General features: G+C 44.0%; 1 protein-coding gene across 1 annotated transcript; it reads left to right on the top strand.

Annotated features, from left to right (window-relative positions):
• Window positions 1-16,716: 16,716 nt before the first annotated feature.
• Window positions 16,717-20,777, top strand: CAMK2N2 (calcium/calmodulin dependent protein kinase II inhibitor 2). Its single transcript, XM_066590308.1, has 2 exons — window positions 16,717-16,993; window positions 19,482-20,777. The coding sequence occupies exons 1-2, from the start codon at window positions 16,825-16,827 to the stop codon at window positions 19,550-19,552; spliced, it is 240 nt and encodes a 79-aa protein (XP_066446405.1). The 5' UTR covers window positions 16,717-16,824; the 3' UTR covers window positions 19,553-20,777.
• Window positions 20,778-21,508: the final 731 nt, after the last annotated feature.

The following is a 21,508-nucleotide window of genomic DNA, read 5'->3' as shown; positions in this document are numbered from 1 at the left end:
CCCCCATTGCTAGTTTTTTTAGGGAGTACAGTGAGGAAGAGATTACATTAAAAGAAAATTAGCAGTAAAAGATTGAAATGCTGAGTGATTCCTAGCCTGGGAGCCGCGGCACTCCTGGTGGGTTTTCGCGGCACACCGGAGAATCATTGCTGTACATCATACAAACTCGTAGGCTGTCGATGTTGGTTCCCAGATGGTCTTATATATGTTCTATTGGCAATATATATGGCCACCGGGCAGGCCATGGAAGTGTGACAATGTCGTGGAGGCATTCCTGTTAACCCCTTGCTGTGTGCGGCCATGCATTATCCTGCTTTATAATGCCTCTAGGATGCCGCCATCCGTGGCTGCAGGATGTCCTGAACATATCGCCAAGCTGTCATTGTCCCTCGTACCACATAGGGGTAACTGAATGTCTTTGCAATGGCCTCCCATACCATCACATCAGCAGTGGAGGCAGTGTGCCACTTCACAACAGAGGCAGGATTGAGGCGCTCACCCCCAGGTCTCTAGATATGAACACGGCCATCATCAGTGCCCAAACTAAACCTGGATTTGTCGCTGAAGGCAACCCAGTTCCACTCCATAGCGGTCCAGTTTTATCATTCATGACACCTCTGCAAAAGAAGACGATGGCGGGCGTCAAGGGCAGTACATGTAACGGGTGTCGTAAGACCAAATGTCCTTTAGCTTAGTACTTGTAAGTGGTTCTAACAGATACAGAGGACTATAACGATGGAGCCCCCTGTCTCTGGATGGCAGACAATGAAACTGTTGGAGCTGCTTGTGTTTGTCGGACGATCCTCTCTACAGGTGGTCTGTTGAGGGCATCCTGAACCTGGTTGCTTTGTGCTTGTGCTCTCACAAGCATCTACTGGTCACAACACCTCTTAACAGTCTGGTCAGAACGGCCCAAGTGGTGGGAAAATCATCAATACAACCATCCAGCTTCTCACATTCCATTAATGTGTCCCTCTCAAAGTCAGTTAACTGGGTGAAATCTCTTTGACTTGCAATCATGTCGTTGAAACCTGTCTAGTGGTCAACACAAGCGGAAAAAGATGTCCATTACACACAAATAGTTTTTATAGGCCAAGGATGGAACCATTCTAAGGCCTCAGTCACACGGGCGCATCGGCACCCGTACACTGGCGCCGATGCGCCCGTGTGACTGCAGGAAGGAGACGGACGTACCTGCAGACGGCCGTCTCTCTGCAGCGCCGGAGAAAAGAACACATGACCGGCAATGAAGCCGGTCACATGTTCTTTCCTCCAGCGCTGCAGAGAGACGTCCGTCTGATGGTGTCAGTTACACGGGCGCATCGGCGCCGGTGTACGGGTGCCGATGCACCCGTGTGACTGAGGCCTAAGACTGCTGTCACACATGCCTTCAGAAAACACTAAGCAAAACCGTGGCATTTTATCGCGATTTCGCGCTGCATTTTCAAACGCATGTTACAGCATTTGACAGCGTTTTTTAACCCACCCCATAGTAATGAGGTACATTTAAAAGTGCTAAAAGAGTAGAGAAAAGAGCAGGCAGCACTCGAAAATCACAGCATTAGAAACGCCGCGTTCGAGGAATGGTCTGTGGGGCCCCATTGAAATCAATAGCGGTGTTGTACTTCAGTTAGCATCCGGGATGCCGCGCTAATCACAGTAAAAAGCACCAGTATGAGAGTGGCCTTAGGCTGCTCTAACGTATGCGTTCACAAAACGCAGCATTTAAAATCATGGCATTTTACCATTATTTCAAGTGGTGTTTTTTAATGCACTGTACTGCGTTTTTTAACACACCCCGTAATTGTGCAAAAATAGAGTAGATAGCACCCAAAAATTGCGGAGTTAGAAACACTACCTTCGAGCGCAGGTCTGCAAAGCCCTATTGAAATCAATGGAGGCTTTGTACCTGTAATCGCGGTAAAAGGTGGGCTGTGTTAGAGCAGCCTTAGGGCCTCAGGTGGCAAGACCATTCATCTAATCACACCACAGCTCTAATCATTTGTATATCTGCCTGAGATGTAACTGTATGCCGGGTTTTATAGCAAAGCGACAACTCCTTCTGGGGGCTGGATTTTTTTGACATAGAGTGTATTCATATGTTACATCTCCCTCACGTTTGATTTTACTCTTTACAGGATTATGAATTTTACATTTGGCATTACTGAACTTTACTTCATTGAAAAATTAGACTAGATGTAAATGTATTATAGCTCATTTTTGCATGATGCCTTTAAATCTGGTGGCAGTCTTTTAAAATGTTCTATTAATGCATTCGTGCCATTGTAGGCAAAACATACCAGGATGAGTCAGTCACCTTATACAAGCAGCTTGTTATTATAATAGACTGTTGATGAAAATATAATGAACTCATTTTTAAATCTAGTAGCCCATGTTGGTAGCTTTCTGCAGCTAGTACCATCTGTCAGTGGGAGTTCTATTGCTTCGTGTTATGCCTACGACTGGGCACCAAGCAGAATCTCACTTGAATGATGCATAATCTAGTTCCATATTGCCTACCAGAAGTTCAGAAAAACGTGTCTGTAATTTTGGGTGGTTAAAGGGCACCTGTCACCAGGTTCACACTGCCAGATCCTTGGGCAGCATGAACCCAGGACAGGCATGTACAGTGTGCCTGTATATTTTTTATTCTGCAACAGTGAAGTTTGACTCCCCGCAACGACCTCTCACTACCTGTATCATGTAGACTGATAGCTCTCTTCCTATACACAAAAGGTAAGAGGATGGTCTGTGGTTCGAGCGGTGTGAATCTGGTGACAGGTTCACTTTAAAGGTAGAATGTTATTTGCTTTCGGATGCTAGTCAACCAGGAGTCAGGCCAGGTCCATTGGGATGTTATATGCTGCCTAAAGGCCCATTGAGACCCAACGATTCTCGCTGAAAAATCGCTCAAAGCCGTCTTTTAACTGAGAATCGTTGGGTCTAAATGCACGGACATCCTGCAATTTTCGTCCATGAGTCATTCATCGTTTAATCGTAGTTGAACTCTTATCACAGTCGGCAGTGCTGATAAGATTCTTACAGCTTGTGTCCCACTGGTAGTTCACAGCAGGACGTAAGCTGTAATCCTGGAGAACAATACAGCTGTATTGTTCGCCGAGCGATAGCGGCGGTGTCCCGTTCCGCCTGCATAGTTCTTTACTAGCTACTTAGCTACTATAAGGTATGCAAAGATGATAGCTCAAAACTATCACTCAAACTTGTGTTTGAGCGATCATCTCTCAGTGTAAATGGGGTCTAAGAGAGTCTGCTAGCCCAGTAACTTAAGTAATAAAATTGTCATATAGCATCAGCCTAAATGCCAATGTATCTTAAAACCCAGATACAGGGACTTGAAAGATGATCAAGATTATAGGGCACATCTCTCTGGATAGAGTTCTCTCGTCGATTTCTACAGACAACATAGCAAAGAGACTCCTCTTCCTGTCTCTCTCTATGTCCTTCGACCTTTGTCTTCTTAGTCAGTAAAGCAGCAATAGTTAGTTTTAATAATCAATTTCAGAGAGAATTTTTATCTTATTTTTTTAGAAAACGTGTAACACTATAGGATGTAGTATATTGCCATTACCTAAAACTATATTGATGGGGATAAGGCTGTCGCTGACCATTTGAGCACCTACTATTCTTCACAGTATTTCAAGAAGGTGCCAATATGTTTGGGCCTGGCATTACCTCTAGTTGTAAGGGTTCAACTATAATGTATTTTGGAGGCTCAACTTGGGTGTTTTAAAGTTAAATAAAGCAGTGGTTCCTGATGGCATCTACCCCCGAGTTCTTAAAGCATGATGGATTGCTGCACCTCTGATTTGTTTAACCAGTCCCTTCTAACAGATGCTGCTCCTGGTGATTGGAGAACTGCCAATGTTATATCCATCCATAAGAAAGTTAGTAGAGAAATAATCACCGAGTAGCCCTCATTTTCAAGAACAGAGTACGACATAAAGTTGCACTGTGATTGATTGTTATGGGCAAGGAAGACAGGTTTTCTTTTTTACAGTTGTCATAAAGCTGCTCCTTTAACTTCAGGACACAGAGTGTTGTCAGAGTACTGGTCATGTGACATGGAAGAATACAGAGTCTGGAGGGACAGGCTACAGAAATGGATTCTTAACAGCAGAGGTCACTGATATTGTGATGGATTTCTCAAAAATAGAAAACAGAGCTTCTTTAAGTATTGTTATGTGTAATCTTTTTTAATGAAAATTTTTAATATAAAAAGATATAGAAGAATATACAGTCGGTACACTGTAGCAACAGTGCAGTAATACACCTATACCAAATAGATGCAGAAAATACCAGAAATTTCCATATTTAACAATAATATGGAAAAACATGAAGTGCACATTTAGCATATCATAACATAGGACTAACGCCAGTTTCATATCTGCATTACAACCTCCGGGCATGCGTTCTGCCAAGAAAATGGCGCCTGTGCAATCATGTGAGCACTAGAAGGGTGTTCCCATGCGGTTGGGCAACTTCTGACATCATTCCCTGCTTGTGTTCCTTATTGCACACGTAAAATATGCAATACATATGCAAGTATACGCGATGATATGCAATTCAATACGCAGAAAAACAAATTTTACGCTGCATATTACGATACGATCATGTGAGCCCGGCCTCAGGGTGTATTGATTGTGTGTCCCCATAGGTATTTTCTAGAAATTAATGCACAGTGGATGGAGCATAGCGAAAATTACAATTTTTCCTACAGATATACTATTTCAGTGGCCAATATGTCGTGCCCAGCTTGTGTCACTGTGAAAAATCAGTTATCTAATTATTATGATATTTCTTAATTTTAGCAGCACCCTACATGTGGCCCTAATCTTTTGCCTGGGCATTAACAAGACTTAATAACAAGACGCAGTAGTGAAAGAGCACTATACGCATTTGACAATTGCAAAGGCTCTGAACTGAAATAAAAAAAGGAAATCTCAGAGAAGTGACCCCATTTTGGAAACTACACCCATCAAGGCATTTATCAAGGAGTCTGGTGAACATTTTGATGCTACATGTGTTGTGCATTAATTTCTGCAGATAAGATAGTGCCAAATGAAAATCGCAATTTTTCCACAAATATGTAATTTCAGTGCCCAGTTAATTGTCCCCAGCTTGCTCCATATATGTGGACATAAACTGCTGTTTGAACATACTGCAGGACTCAGGGGAAGAGAACTACCATTTGGCTTTTGGAGTGAAGATTTAGCTGGATGGGTTTTCAGACACCATGTCACATTGGAAGAGACTTAGGAGTATCGGTACAGTGGAAACCCTCCAAGATGTGACCCCATTTTGGAAATATCACACTTAGGGTATTTACCTAGAGGTATAACAAGCAGTAGTTTTGTTTGGAGTTTTAGGCTAATTTCACACAGTGAGTGCGATATCAGGCCATGAAACTTGAAACATTGGGGTTCACCAACATGCGATTTCCCCGCGGATGGGAGACTCAGGTGGGCCACTCCTCCCACTCCACTCCGCTCTCCTCCGCCCCCTGTAGCCCACCCGAGCCTGCTCGGATCACTAAGCAGTTACTCGAGAGGAGCGATGCTCGCTCGAGTAACTGCCTTACCAAGTAGGCTTGCTCATCTCTACCAAGGAGCTCTCCAAACAGATCAGAGACGAAGTTATGGAGAAGTGTTATGCCACAGGGAAAATTAGGACCGCATGGATTTCTGCTGCAGATTTCTGCTGCAGATGTACTATAATTGTCTTTTTTTTTCATGCGGGAGATCAATTCAGATATGAGCTCCCGCACGCGTTATCCGCATTAAAATGGAGCATGCCGCGTTTTTTTCCCATGCTTGAAATCCGCAAATTACTTAAAATACCATCCATGGCTATTTACTTAACCGTGGATGGTCAATGCATTCCAATGGGATGTGGATTTGCGTTTTTACTGCGCGAATTTGCTAAATATAATTTCCCTATGGACATGAGCCCTTAGTATGGACTGGAAAGTAAGCTGGGGCTTTTCCCATCCACTGGAGGGAGCCAGGCTGATGACACTGGCTGGGCCACACTTTTTGTTTGCACCTGTGACTATAGATCAGGGTTCGGTTATGAAAAAAAATATATTCCAAACCTTGAATATCCTGCTCAGCTCAAGTATCTGCCCATAGGACAACTGTAAGCCACACATGCCACAGAGTGGGGCATTATGGAAGAGTGTCCAGAAAAAAGCAGTTACTTAAAGGGGTTCTGTCATTAGAAAAAAAAATCAATACTTACCTATTCCTCCCCTATCAGTATTCTTAGCAGATCTTCACCTCACCTATCTTCTCTTGGCTCCTCCAGTCCCCTGGGTCACCTTTCCCTCCCGCCGGCTGGATCCTCTTCCTCCTGTGACGAAGCATACATTCTCCAAAAGTGTACAGGGGGACGGCAGCATAGATAGTGGATAAAAAGTACAAAAATCTTTATTGTTCCATACTAAAAATGCAGGCAAGCAACGTTTCAACCTTAATGGTCTATCTCAAGCCTACATTCTCCTTTCTGCAGGTCAGTGTACCCAGTCACTAGTGACGTAGTGTTCACTGCCTAGCAGGGAATGCCGAAACCGATGCTGGGTTATTGCTGAGGGTGCGCGTGTGCACTGTCTCACAGCAATAGTATATGAACACTCATGGCTAGACACTGCGCATGCGCAATCGCAGCAAGAGCCTAGTATAGGATTCGGGATTCCCTGCTAGGAAGAAGAATGCCACGAATGTACGCTGCATAACAAGGAGAAGAGGATCCGGCTGACTGGAGGTGGCGTGACCTGGGGTATTGCACGAGCCAGGAGAGATTGACAGCGGCATTTAAAGGGTTAATAGCCGCGATCGCGGCTATTGCCCACGGGTGTCAGCTGTAGTAAACAGCTGACGCCCGCGCTGTATGCAGAGAGGTCGTCCTGCGACCTCTCTGCATACATACCCTGACGCTCCAGGACGTAAATGTACGTCCTGGAGTGGTAAGGGGTTAAAGGGGTTCTGTCATTAGAAAAAAAAAATCAATACTTACCTATTCCTCCCCTGTCAGTTTTCTTACCGAATCTTTAGAGACGAGCAGGCAGGTACTCGAATAATGCACTACTCGCTCGCGTAGTTTGCCTTATCGAGTATGTTCGCTCATCTCTAAAAACCACCATTGCACTGTATGCAGGTTATTTTTATGTTGTACTATTTTACTACAAAATACTTTTCTTTACAAAAAACATTTCATGCTGTCATATTTTAAGAGATTTAAAGGAGATGTCTCGAGGAAGCAGTGAATTTTTTTTTTTGCCCAGTCCCCCTAATTAAACATACATTACTAATTACCCCTGTAAATTACTTTCCTAGCTGGTTTCTACTTACCGTTCCAGCGTTTCAGCAACTTATAAAACTTTTTCCCAAGATGGCCGCCAGCTCTTTTCGCATCGCTTGCTGTAGCCCGACGTGCGCGCTCCCGAGACGCTACCAGCTGTGTCTCCATGGCAACCAGACGCCCCGCAGCCGCCGACCGGACCCCTGGAGTGAACACCGCCGACCTGTCACCCACCGCCAGGCATAAGGTAACCGGCTCAGCGGCCCCCCCCCCCCCCATCACAGCCCCCGCGGCCCAGCGACAGCCCCCCCCCCCCCCGGCCCAGCGCTAGTTCCCTTGGCGCAGCGGCAGCCCCCCCGGCCTAGCGACAGCCCCCCCCATCGCAGCGGCAGCCCCCCCGGCCTAGCGACAGCCCCCCCCCATCGCAGCGGCAGCCCCCCCGCAGCGGCGCAGCGGCAGCCCCCCCGGCCCATCACTTACCAGGACAGCTGGACGGCGGGACAGCTGGGCGGCTTCTCCGGACAGCTCGGCAGCTCTGCACCTTCCTCTAACAGAGGAAGGTACAGAATAGCCGCTCCAGCGCGCTCCCGAGCAGTGACAGCTCGTCTGCGCATGCGCAGAAGAGCTGTAGTGGGGAGCACACTGAAGCGGCTCGTGCTGAATGGAGAAGACCGGACTGCGCAAGCGCGTCTAAAAAAGCAAGCTGCCGGCGAATTTAGACGGAACCATGGAGACGAGGACGCTAGCAACGGAGCAGGTAAGTGGAATAACTTCTGTATGGCTCCTATTTAATGCACGATGTATATTACAAAGTGCATTAATATGGCCATACGGAAGTGTATAACCCCACTTTGTTTCGCGAGACCACCCCTTTAAGTAGATGGAGCTTTCCAAGCACTTACCTTTTTTTTGGGTGAGCTGTAGTGTTTATTGATACCATTTTGGGATACATTACACTTTTTATTCTTCTTTGATTCCATTTTCTGGGAGATACTTTAAACAAAAAACAGAAGTTATGGCAAAATTTACTTCTATTTATGGCATTTACTGTGCGGTAAGTGTTTTTTTATCCCACGCAGGTAACTTTGGGGGGCCACTGGTGCGCAGTCCAACCGCCATGATGCTTTTACACTCGGTGGGGTTGGATTGCGGAACAGGAGTAATTTTCAGCATCCTAGTGACAATCATTGTTTGTAGACATTCATAGAATTTGTCCGTAAAGATATAAGAAAATTGATACTTTCACAACAGATTAACGTGGGCAATAAGAGGAAGAATTTGAGTAAAGCGGAAATGAGGGCTTTAGATAACATAACGATCAAACCCGCCAATAAGGGGGGAGCGATCGTGGTTCTCAACTCTACAAAGTATCTAGCTGAAATATGGAAACAACTGGATGATGATACTATTTATGAAAAAATGCATATGAACCCAGTGTTCAGATTTCAGAATGATCTAAGGATAATGATTAATGAAGCATCTGTGGAAGGTATCATTGGTATGGGTTTAGCTAAATACCTGACTCTGGAACATCCCAAAACACCCACGTTCTATATTTTACCAAAAATTCACAAGGATCTTTCTAATCCCCCTGGTCGACCGATTGTCCCATTACCTTGTCATTTTACTGTGTGGCATAAGGCACATGTTAATTTCAGTATGTGGAACTGCACAATAATGGAAATATCAATTCCATATAGTAATTGTAAGTTTTTCTACATTTGCACACAACAAAAAATCATATTTTTTAAATCCTCCGTCACCAGACTCTGCCGCACTGTGGGAGGGCTTATTTTTTGCTGTTTGAGCAGCCATTTTCATTGGTCTCATTCTTGAGTCCAGACAACTTTTGGATAGTTTTTGATTACATTTTTTTCCTTGGGGGGGGGGGGGGGGGGGGCTCTGATATCGTTCACCCTGCAGAATAAATTACATGTTGCATTTATGCTGTGATTCTGTACTACTATAGTGATACTAAATTTAGATTTTTATTTTAATCTTTTACTCCTTTTGCATAATAAAAGAATCTTTCGCAGAACAGATTTTTTATTGGCATTGCTATTTCCAGGAAGATGTGTAAGAGCTTGTTTTTTACCTTCTTTTTAATGTTTTCAGAAGCACCATTTTGGGATACAGACAGCTTTTTGATTGTATTTTATTTAATTTTTTGGGAAGTGGGATGATCAAAAATGACAATTTGATGCAAACTGTGTGACATAAATGACATAATCATTTTAGTACAGATTATTACAACTGTACCATTACCTTTTTTGTATGGGTCTTGTTGGTTTTTCCATTTTTTAGCTGGAATTTTTTTAGACTGGAGAACACTTTTTTTTTATTTTCACAACATTTTTTAGTCCCACAAGGGTACTTGGTACTTATTATACTGCACTATTTCTGGATTTTTACTTGCAACAGTAACAGCCTATTAAGCCTTGCCCAATTAAGCCCATTATTTGGCCTCCTGTCTGCCATAGTTGTCATTTGCATCACACAATCGAGTTGCAGGGCTGAAGGAGCTGGTGTAAGAGAGGAAGCCCCCTTCATTTGTAAACCCCTGATATGTGGTGGTCAGCACTGCTCATGGCATATAAGTTGTTTAGTGGCCTGGATCTGTGTTATTTCAGATCCCAGCCACTGCTGCAGAAGTCCAGCTTTATATTACAGCTTACTCCCACTTCAAATATTGAGAGCTCAGCTTCTGAGCACGCTACTCAGCCGCGTTGAACATTTAGGCTAGGGTCACACAGGGCGGATTTGTTGTGGTTTTGCTGCGGTTTTTCCGTTGCGGTTTTGACGCAAAACCGCTTCAAAGGTTAATTTGGGCTTGCGGATTTTGCTGCGGATTTTCGTGCAGAAAAATCCGAAAGCGTTTTTTTCCGCAGCGCTTTTTTACTTTTGTCGCGTATTTGGTGCGGTTTTGGCTGCGTCCATAGAGGTCTATGGACAAAAAAGCGCTGCGGAAAAGACCAAAGAATGAACATGCTGCATCTTTAAGGCTGGGGTCACACAGGGCGGATTTGCCGCGGTTTTGCCGCGGATTGCCGTTGCATATCCGCACTGCGGCAAGACCGCTACGTTTGCAGTGCAATGCAGCACAAATGAGATTTGTCAAAAAGCTGTTCTCACAGGACGGATTTTTTCCGCACAGCCGCAGTGCGGAAATGCAACTGCGTTGCGGTTTTAAAAGATGCAGCATGTTCATTCTTTGGTCGTTATCGCAGCGCTTTTTTGTCCATAGACCTCTATGGAAGCAGCCAAAACCGCACCAAATACGCGACAAAAGTAAAAAAAGCGCTGCGGAAAAAAACGCTTTCGGATTTTTCCGCACGAAAATCCGCAGCAAAATCTGCAAGCCCAAATGAATCTTTGAAGCGGTTTTGCTGCAGAAGCAGTTCTTCTGCGTCAAAACCACAACGGAAAAACCGCAGCAAAACCGCAACAAATCCGCCCTGTGTGACCCTAGCCTTAAAACCGCAATGCAGTTGCATTTCCGCACTGCGGCTTCGCGGAAAAAATCCGTCCTGTGAGAACAGCTTTTTGGCAAATCTCATTTGTGCTGCATTGCACTGCAAACGCAGCGGTTTTGTCGCAGTGCGGATATGCAACGGCAATCCGCGGCAAAACCGCAGCAAATCCGCCCTGTGTGACCCCAGCCTTACAATGCATTGCACTAAGTACGTGGTGGCTGTGCTATATGTATGCAGCTTATGTTGCTAAGGGGGTAAAGGGAAACCCTACTTAAAACAAAAAGCTGCCCTTGTTGACATCTTTCAAACTACTAAATAGTTTTTTGGGCACTGTGTTTGTACTCTTCAGCAAACCTGCCTTGCAAGATATAGACCATCTTGCACAGACTAGTCTTTCAATGCTCTGGTGGCACAGTTAGTTGGTTAGGTGGAAGACTAACAGGATTATTCTTTTTTACAAATCAGCTAAAAATGAAATGCTGAGTGCTGCCAAGCAGCTTTCTTTTCTGCATGATACATAGCTGAGGTTCTTATGTAGTGCTTTATCTGATAAGCATTCCTTCTCAACAGGGTCACCCACATCGGCTGGTGCTCAGCTGAAATGTGAATGCAAACTATCTTGGAAGCACCCAGACCCTTCCTCACCTCAACTATATAACTGCTGCTGTTAGTAGCTCAAGTTCATGTTCATAGGAAATACAGGGCAATGAAAGAGGAACGTATTATTTGGAAATTACAGGTTAATAGAAAGAGCACATGCAGTGATCAGTCCTAGATACAGCGATCTTTTACCAGCAGATATTCTAGATGCAAGTAGAAGACTAAATAGAATCATCTCACAGATCATACCCAGCTCGGATGAATAACTGAGCGCTGTTATTTCTGTCCTTTTAGAAGTAGCATACAGAACACAAAAGGCCAAAGAAGAACATCAGCTGGTGGGCCATCTTGGGAGAGGGTAATGCTTCTTCACTGAATGACTCATAAACGGGTGTTAGAAATTCTCATTTACAAAGTAACCCTTTAGTGCCCAACTTCTCAATTCAGGGTTTTTATTACTGATAGCATAACACTACTTTCACCTAAAAAATCCCTCTCTCACCCATCGGACTTCCGCAATGTGATCACAGGATCCCGATGAGTTGCTATGGCCCCATGGAGGCTAGAACATGGCTTCCAGGTCTACCTTCTACAGTGGCCTATGAGCCTAATAGGCTAATATAATACACTGCTATACTGAAGTATAGCTGTGTATTATACCAATGATCAAAAGTAATGACCTCAACTCTCCCTATTTACTATGTAAAAACAAGGAAAAAATACAAATCTGGTATCGGCATGTTCATAATGACCTATAGAAAAAGCTAGTACATTATTTAGCCTGCACGGTACACTCCATGAAAAAAATTAATAAAAAACATGCCAAAAATAGCTAATTTTATATATCCTGCTTAGCAAAAAGCAGAATAGAAAGCAATCAAAAAGTCATTTGGATCAACCTATGGTACCAATAAAAAGTACAATTTGACCCCCAAAAAATAAAAAACCTCAAACAACACCGATGGCAGAAAAATAAAACAATGTTAGGGGTCTTTGAAAGCAACAATACAAAACCCCCATCTTTTTTAGAAAAAGTAGGAAGATATTAAACAAAAACTATATAAATTTGGTATTGACGTAAACATACTCTCCCGCAGAATTAACTTAACATATAATTTATACCACACAGTGAACAGCGTAAAAAATAAAAGTAAAAAACAGGCCATCTTTTTTCTGGAAATAGCAGAATAAAAGGTTATTAAAATGTTATATGCTCCCAAAAATGGGATCAATTAAGACTAGAGATGAGCGAGTATACTCGCTAAGGGCAATTGCTCGAGCGAGCATTGCCCTTAGCGAGTACTTGCCCGCTCGAGACAAAAGGTTCGGGTGCCGGCGTGGGGGAGCGGTAAGTAGCGGCAGTCAGCAGGGGGGAGCAGGGGGAGAGAGGGAGAGAGAGATCTCCCCTCCGTTCCTCCCCGCTCTCCCCCGCAGCTCCCTGCCTGCCGCCGGCACCCGAACCTTTTGTCTCGAGCGGGCAGGTACTCGCTAAGGGCAATGCTCGCTCGAGCCATTGCCCTTAGCGAGTATGCTCGCTCATCACTAATTAAGACTAGAACTCCTCCCGGAAAAAACAAGCCCTCTATAGAGCTCCATTGATTGAAAAGTAAAAATGTTTCGGCTTTTAGAATGCAGCGACACATAAACAAATCTTAGTGTTTTTAGTGTACAAAAATAGCAAAACATGAAAAAACTGTATAAACTTGGTATTGCTGGAATCATGCTGACTCAGAGAATAATCTTATCACATTATTTTTTCTGCATGCTGAACGCCATAAAAATAAAATTTAAAAAACTGGAATTTTTTTTTCTTTCCAATCCCACCCCTTAAAAAATTAATAAAAGTTATACAACAGATTTTATGTACCCCAAAATGGAGTCATTTAAAAATACAACTTGTTTCCCAAAAAACAAGTCCTCATATGGCTATGTCAACGGAAAAAATGTAAACGTGTTACTGCTCTAGGAATGTGACAATGAAAAAAACTGAAAAATTAGTTGGTCACTGAGGCATAAAATGAGCCTCTTAATAAGGGGTTAAAGGGTATTTAATGCTAGCACAGACTTTTTTAAATCACAGTATCTACAAGATGTTTTAATAGAGATGGAGTAGTAAGTAGACCTGCATCCACTATACACTTTTTGTAAGTGTTTACCAGAGAACTGGTATGGTGTTGGCAGGGTCAGCTCCATGTTTATGTGGGTCCTTGGGCGATAGAGTCTGAGTGGACCCCTTTGCAGTGCATCACGACATACATGGCAGTACAACTGTATTCCACTGTAATTTTTTTTTACGTTACTTACCATATGGTTAAAATATCATGTTAACTTTATATATGCGGGTATGATTGAAACAATGCTTTGGTATACATACTACACCAAAGCATTATCCCAATGGTGATGCTATGCTGAGAGTTGTGGTTTCACAAGCTAGAATGTGTGGACTTTATAAGTGAACACAGTGCAACACAGTCAGAGGTAGACTACACAAAGACATCAAGTGACTCTCAGGGGATGTCCTCTGATGAGAGTCGTTCGTTCTCTGCTCCTGATGGTTCAGACCTTCATGACTTCTCCAGCTAATTCTTGCCTCTGCAGAGTGTTCCACTCATTTATCTTTGGCTCCTCTGAAAACTGCAGCATACATTGTGTCACTTGAAAATAATATTATACACACTGTGTCCCCTGAAATAAATTACACCACTCACTGTGCTCACTGAAATAAATTATAATGTGTAATCTGCCCCCAATAATGAGTAATATATTAGCCCCCCCATAAATAAATTATTATGCACACTGTGCCCCCTAAAATAATTAATCTACACAGTGCCCCCAAAATGAATAATACGCTGTACCCACTGAAATGTACCATGTCCCCTGGAATAAATTATAGTACACACTGTGCCCCTGAATTTAGTTATCATCTTTACTTCCTTAGGTCCAGACCACTATGAAGACTTCTTCCAGCCACAACACATCTCAACACACAAATTCCCCATCACTCTGTTACTTCCCCTCTTAGCATTCCCACATAGTAATTAGCCACACCTGTGCCCACCACAAAATAATACCCCCCCCCCCCTATGTGCCCCCAACATAGTAATAAGGCCCAGGATACACAAGGAATGTCAGAGTTCTGACCATAAACCTCTCCAGATACTGTGGTATGTCCTGAAGATGGCTGTGCATGTGAGGCATATTGATGAACTGAAACACATTTGCAGGTAAGAGTGATCTAAGGGGGAGGGGGGTGTTGTCATATCAGCCCTGGCCCATGTGATTGCTGCACTGATGCAAGCGCCCTATCATTTGGTGTTGGACACCGATCTGTACATTACTAGCCAGCCGGCCAATCAACTGTTATTATAGTGTATGTATTCCGGCCTCTTCTCTTAGAGGGTGCCGGTTACTCATCTTCCTAGTGGAGATCTGGTCTGGTCAGTGTCCTCCTGGTGTCAGCATACTAACAGAAAAGTGTGTGGTGTTCTTTCTCAGAGTTTTGGCTTTTGCTACCTTGAACTGCTGTGTTTATTGTGAGTTACTTCTGTCAGTGGTCACCTCCCTCGTCTCCATCTAGGGTCAGGCAAGGTTGTCCCAGGTTCCAGACGTGAGGTCATTCTAGTTAGGGCGATTGCTCCACTTTTAAGTAGGATTTCCTCGTATTAGTAGGTCAGGGTTAGATTCCCCTTTTCCTTACTTTTCAGTTTCATTATTCTTGTTTTTTGTTCTTGGCTTTATATATTGTATGCATATTTGTCCTTTTTGGACAACTATTACGCTTGATCTGGATGAGGTGTTTGGCATCTGGCTTGGACATAACACATGGACAGTGCAACTATTTATGTGTTATTAGTTTAGATTGTTTTTGTCTATAACGGTGACTTGGACAATAACTAATTCCAATGTGTTCACTTATTTTTTCTTGCTAATGTAGCTTATGAGGACAAAGTGCCATAGGGTACAAGAAGGAGAATTGGTAATGGTGGTGGTTAGTGGGAGGTGGGAGAGGCATGCTTTGGCTATATAGAGAACCAGAAATTCCTAATGGTGGTGCAGTAAGTAGTGGTAGCCGCATTTAGTTGGTTGGATAGGGAGAGGCTATTTGAAGGTTAGCTATGGGGTCCAGACCTTTCTAGCTAGACCCCTGATTTGCACCATTGGCACTTTGGGTGCTATTTGATTATTGTGATTAGAACACTTCTCTTAAGCTCCTTTTACACACAGATATAAGTCGTTTGCACGAGCGGACAATGACAGTTCAATTGTTCAATCGTTTGGACAGTCTAGGCCACCTGCACACGGGCGGATTTGCATAGCGAAATCTGGAGTGGGCGTCCACCTCACGGATTCTGCAGCAAATACAGACCATAGCGTGATATGGCAAATCGCGATTTCATCTCCACGAGCGGAAATTGATTGTGATTTTCCGCTCTCGGAGAAGAAATTGCAACATGCTGCGATTCTGTGCGGACTCAGCATGGACAGCTTCCATTGAAGTCAATGGAAGCCTATCGATCTGTTGCCCTTCCACAATGACATGGGAAAAGCAGCGATTTAACAAAAAAAAAGCTGTACTGCGCATGTCCGACAGGTTACCATGCGGACCATCCGCAGTACAGCAAGAAGACTTCTGCGCGGACACCGGCCGGGCACAGGGTCGGATTCCGCTGCGGGATTTTACATGCGGAATCTGACCCACCTGTATACAGGCAGATAAATGTTTTGCATTTCTTTCGCTCTCTTGCTTAGTCGTTCATATACACTACACCAGTGTACGAATAAACAATCGCTGTTTACACGCCACGAGGTACGAACAATGATTTTTATGTCATTCAATGGGTGGCTGTGTTTACACTGTACAATTATCAGTCAAATTCGCAAGATCAAACTCTTTTTTTTTAATTTTTATTCTGTGGTGCTAAGGGTGTCTCCTAGATGCCAGTAACACAGTGCTCACAGTCATCGTGTTACCAGAATCCTAAAATTGTGATTAGTGGTGATTGTGTAATCCAGACATGGCAAGCAGTGGCTGATAATCCACGTTGTGGACCATGAATGATGCCAGTCATAGATGGGTGCTTGGGAAGCAGTAAATGTCCTCTGTGCCCACATGGATGCCACACACATGTCCCCGGCGGGTGTCCCCTCTCCCGGGGATACTCCCGCTCCGCCGCCCGTCCCTCTTCTCTGGGGTTGATTTCTGCGAAGTTGATTCCTTGTTTTGCTGCAGTGTCATTGTTATTCCGCACTCGCCTCCTGATGTCACACACCCCCTCACATGACGTCACCGGGACACTGCTCCCCCTTATGATGTAGAAGCTCTCCGAGTCTCCTCAGACGTGTAGTCAGGAGCTGGGGGAGAGGAGCCGCGATCACTGTCCACCCCCCGGTGCCCTCCGCATCCTACAGCAGGACCCGCCGCAGTGCTCTCACCATGTCTGAGATTCTCCCCTACAGCGAGGATAAGATGGGGCATTACGGCGCCGACACCGAGGTGGGGCAGATCTCCTTCAGCTGCCGCCTGCAGGACACCAGCGCTTTCTATGGGGGGAACCAGCAGAAGAGACCCCCGAAACTGGGGCAGATCGGAAGAGCCAAGAGAGGTAAGAAGGGCTCCGTGCCAGTCCTACCATCTCATCATGTCCTCACAGAGGGGATCTCTGCACCTCCATCCTAGGCGAGCAGTATATCATCCATATACTATGTACTAGTCTCCTCCATGCCATCCCCTCTCCCCCATATGTCATCATTCTATGTGAGGGTGATGCTGTGTGTGCCATGGGGTGACTCGGGTGTAAGTGATGCCAAGGGTGCCTGGATCCATCATGGCGAGAAACCTTTTCCATACTTCTGTACATGTAGAATATATAATGTATAGACGGTAGCCTATAATGGAGCCTATATGTATGCGGACTCTAGAGCAGGGCTGAGAAGATCCATAGGCTACATGTACATAACATGGGAATGTATAGGCACTGCAGGCAGCATTGCTGATGCTCCATAGGTGGGCAGTAAATGCCCCTCAGACACTTGTAGCTGTGACTGGTAACATTGTATCCACCTCTGCATGTAATGGAAGTGGGATAGATACTATGAATGCTTCCACCCTGTCATTATGGAATGTCTATACATCGTGCTCTATATAGGTGTAGTTCTCTAATGCATGCCTATGTGGATGAAATGAATGGGGTGGGGGCATGCTGGTATCCCTCAATGGAAGCTATACAAATTGATGTCTTACTCAGAGCATGAAATGGTCATACAATTGTCATACTATCATGTTGGCTTGATTTAATGGGGATGGGTGGGGGGATTTGCTTAGAGCCCAATATTCAGTGTCACTATACAGTATAGGGCTGTACCGGGTGCAGACAGGTAGATGAACATGTTGAGCTTACTATGTACAATACACCTGCTAACACCACTAATGCCTTGTTTTGTTGTGCATTCTTCTCTCATGGAGCTGACACTGTCCAAGGTACTGATCTCAGAGCGCCTATATATATTTCTATATTCTCTGTGCATACGTGTGGTCTGTATATCTGTACACAGAGAAGCACACATACGCAGTGTACGTTGTCGCGCTCCCGAAGCGGTCAGTTTCTGCTACCAGTAGTGTCTGTGAGGTGCTGTTTGTTTTCCAATGAAGTGTAAAGAAGTTGTGCTCTCACCTTCTAGATGGGGGCGACCAAACGCCATACAAATAAGACCATTAACCCTGTGTATGCATTTAGGGGGGATCTCTCTCTGCTGTGCGATCTAATGCTACATAGGAGGGAATGTCTAATCGGTGTCTCTTACGAGATGCAGAATGGCATTGTTCTATAGGATTTGGAGAAGAATGGATATGGGGTCATTTTAGATGCTGCAGTAGCTCAAACTTAATAGTTATCACAGCAGGCTGGAAGATAGAATAGCCATCAATTCTGGGAGTGTAATTGAAATCAAGCAAAAATACAGGATGCATTTATGGGGACCACCAGCCAAAAGGAATTTGCTGTTAGAGTATAACCACAGAGCTTAACACTTTACAGAGTATCTAATGGAGGAAAATATGCTATTAAGCGTTCTGTATAGAACATACATACTGGTGCAATACGTATTCAGCCCACTAGTTTGTGCACCATTTACTTCAATGTGCATGCATTAGCCAGACAGACCTTCTTTTAATTTTAGCTTCCCTTTTATGTATCCTTTGTCCAAATAAAATATTGAACCTAAGGATTTAGCAACAAGTATAGCAGCAGCAGGGCCCCTCTGGCCCTTCTTATGTGACACCGGACCAGGGTGGCACGGTTCCTTCCCCTTGGCTCTTTAACCAGTTTCTACAAGCAAACCTACTTCTACATCAGAGGCATATATGCAGAGACCATTGTGAAGTCAGTTCAGTCTTCATATGTTGTAGATGATGGATACTCATTCCTTATCTCTCAGTATTAGATCACCTCTTATTAGTAGTGGAGATTGCTTTGTTCACTTGCTTATTGGACTCTGCCACATTTCTATGAAAGTTCATTGAACGAATCGGTTCTGCACATTACTGCATTTATATGGTCATCAAGGTCTGAAGTAGCCAAATTCTTTTATCATATGCCTTGGTGCATGAGGCACATTGGAAGAGATTGCTATGGCAGCTTTCAATCAGCAATGGTTGGGAATGCGTACAGTTCTGTTCAATCGCATTCATGCCTCTTACCATGTTTTAGTGCTTTGATCAGGTGTGTAAGGACAGTTTTAGTCTTGGATGCTAACATTGTTGTATAGGCCTTAGTATTGAAGAGGTGAGTGCACAATTTCCTGGCTGTACATATATATATATATATGCATCTTTTGTATCTAGCTATGCAGTTGTTTCTGTTTACACGTGTGTGCATCATTGTGTCCATAAGTGTGTGCATTGCTAGACTCCGGCCAACTGCAGTGTAGGAGTGAATGCACATGTTGTTTTCCTTGCTTCTCAAGCCCTCACCTTCTCCTCACCGTATTTCTCTGCATTCCATGTCTCTCCATGCCATCTCTCCTTCCCACTATCACCTATCTTGGTACACTGTGCCTGTTGATACCCAACCCCATGTTTCTCCCTTTCTTCAGTTGTTATTGAAGATGACAGAATAGACGAGGTGCTGAAGGGGGTGTCGGACAAGTCTCCCTCCGGAGTATAAGGTGTGGAAGTGGCTGCTCTCCACCCTGATTTGTAAGCACTTTTGGCTGTGCATGTTTGTGGACACGGAGAAGAAGGAAAGGCTTTGAGGCTGCTGGCAAATCTCCACCCTCCACCTTGATCCAGACCCTCTGCAGGTCTCCTGATGGTGCCATCTGGCTCCCCACTCCACTCAGACCACGCCAATGACCTCCAATGTGGAGACGTTCATTTCAGCACCTTCCTATACCCCTTGTCACTGTCCCTCATCCTGGGTTCTGGGGGCAGTGATGAGTCTCTCAACCCATATTAAAAGCCAACCCCAGAATGCAGAATGGGTGTTAGCATCTGCCTGTGTGCCAAGAAGGTGCTTGTAGACTGGAGCACCATGGAGTTTGTGCCTATCAACTCCAAACCTTGCCAGGTGCTGCCTCCTCCTCCTGACTCACAATGTACATCCCAGGGGCTGTAGGTTTATTAGAAATGCACTTTATTCTGACAATATGTGTCTCTAGTGAAGTAATAATCTTTAGCTGTGTGCGTATTTGTGGACCCAAGGGGAACCCATCTGCGCAGCTGTGTCTATATATCTATATATAAATATATCTAGTCATGTGTATATATAGGTATATATATAGGATGATTCGTGATTATTAATACCCTGCCCCTCCAGTCAACCAGTAAACCAGCATCCGAACAATAATAGACTGGACAAGCACCCATCTTTCCTTTCATCTTGCCCTTCATGTTCAAGAAACCAGCAGGTCGGAAGCAGAGCAGCTGGAGGGCGCAGAGCGGGCACAGGCCGTCCTTTTGCTGTCCAAACCCAAGCAAGAATAAGACTTAATTTGCTCCATCTCTTGCATGAGCTTCCGAATCCACCCTGGATCCCACCCTTTCCCAGCACGCTCCTTTTTAACAGGAACCCTTTACATTTGTATTTTTATATACAACTCTTTGTTATTAATATGAATTCTGATACATGCTGGTGACTGTGCAATGTCACATCAGAGATGCAGCCAACTTCTGGGTGCAGAGTGATTGGCGGTCAACCGGATGGCAATTAAGAGCAGTAACGCGAGGAGGGGGGAGCCTTCATCAGGCATTTATGTAACATACTGCTGCCACCACCATGAATGTGTAAGAACTGAGCCAACCTACTGATGGTATGTTTTGCCATTGTTTGATAGAATTTTTACATCAATATGCTGCTTGCTACTAGGACATGTTGTTCCATGTCGGATATGTGTCCCTTATACATGTATTATATAGTATATGTTTCAATAGGTATACAATGCTTTATAAAGCGCTAAACTTGATGTATATTATATATGTGCCAGCTTTACCTAAGTGCATATGTAGAAATATGCTGCACATTTCATGTACAAAAAAATGTTTACACTGGATAGTTTTCCTTCTGTACATATCTGCATATCGCATATGTAGCAAGTATTAATTTTACATTCAGTGTCATTTAGTTTTTGAGCTAGAGTTTTTAGAGTTTGAAATGTTTGCACGTATTTCTACATTGCGCCTCTGGAAGAAGATATATATATATATATATTCTACTTCCAGACAACTTTTGTGCATTGGACAGGTCAGCTAGGACATGTGTAGAGTATAGTAGGACTGCCAGCAATATGCCATATTTTTTGGACTATAAGACGCAGCCCAGGTTTAGACAACTGAGGACAGGAAAAAATATTTCATTCTAATTTAAACATTTCTGGGGGTCTAACAAAGTGGGGGGGCTGCTGTCATTAACTTTTAGTATATGAAGGGGGTTAACAGTGAACAGTCAACTCCTATTAAACCTAGTGTGTCCATTCAAAGAATGGCGCAAGCACATATGTTCACATTCTACACATACATTGTATATTGTACATGCATACAACACACACAGCTCTGTAACATACACACACATAGCTCTAGAGCATACACAACTTCTACTACACAGACACACAGCTCTGCAGCATTC

Source organism: Eleutherodactylus coqui, chromosome 1 (genome assembly GCF_035609145.1).
Source record: "Eleutherodactylus coqui strain aEleCoq1 chromosome 1, aEleCoq1.hap1, whole genome shotgun sequence".
Lineage (NCBI taxonomy): Eukaryota > Metazoa > Chordata > Amphibia > Anura > Eleutherodactylidae > Eleutherodactylus > Eleutherodactylus coqui.
The sequence above is the reverse complement of the archived record's forward strand: the minus strand, read 5'-3'. Positions and strand labels throughout refer to the sequence as shown.

Coding starts and splice junctions, on each gene's coding strand:
- CAMK2N2 (XM_066590308.1), top strand. CDS start 16,825: ATGTCTGAGATTCTCCCCTACAGCGAGGATAAGATGGGGCATTACGGC. Junction 16,994..19,481: donor GATCGGAAGAGCCAAGAGAG/GTAAGAAGGGCT, acceptor CCCTTTCTTCAG/TTGTTATTGAAGATGACAGA.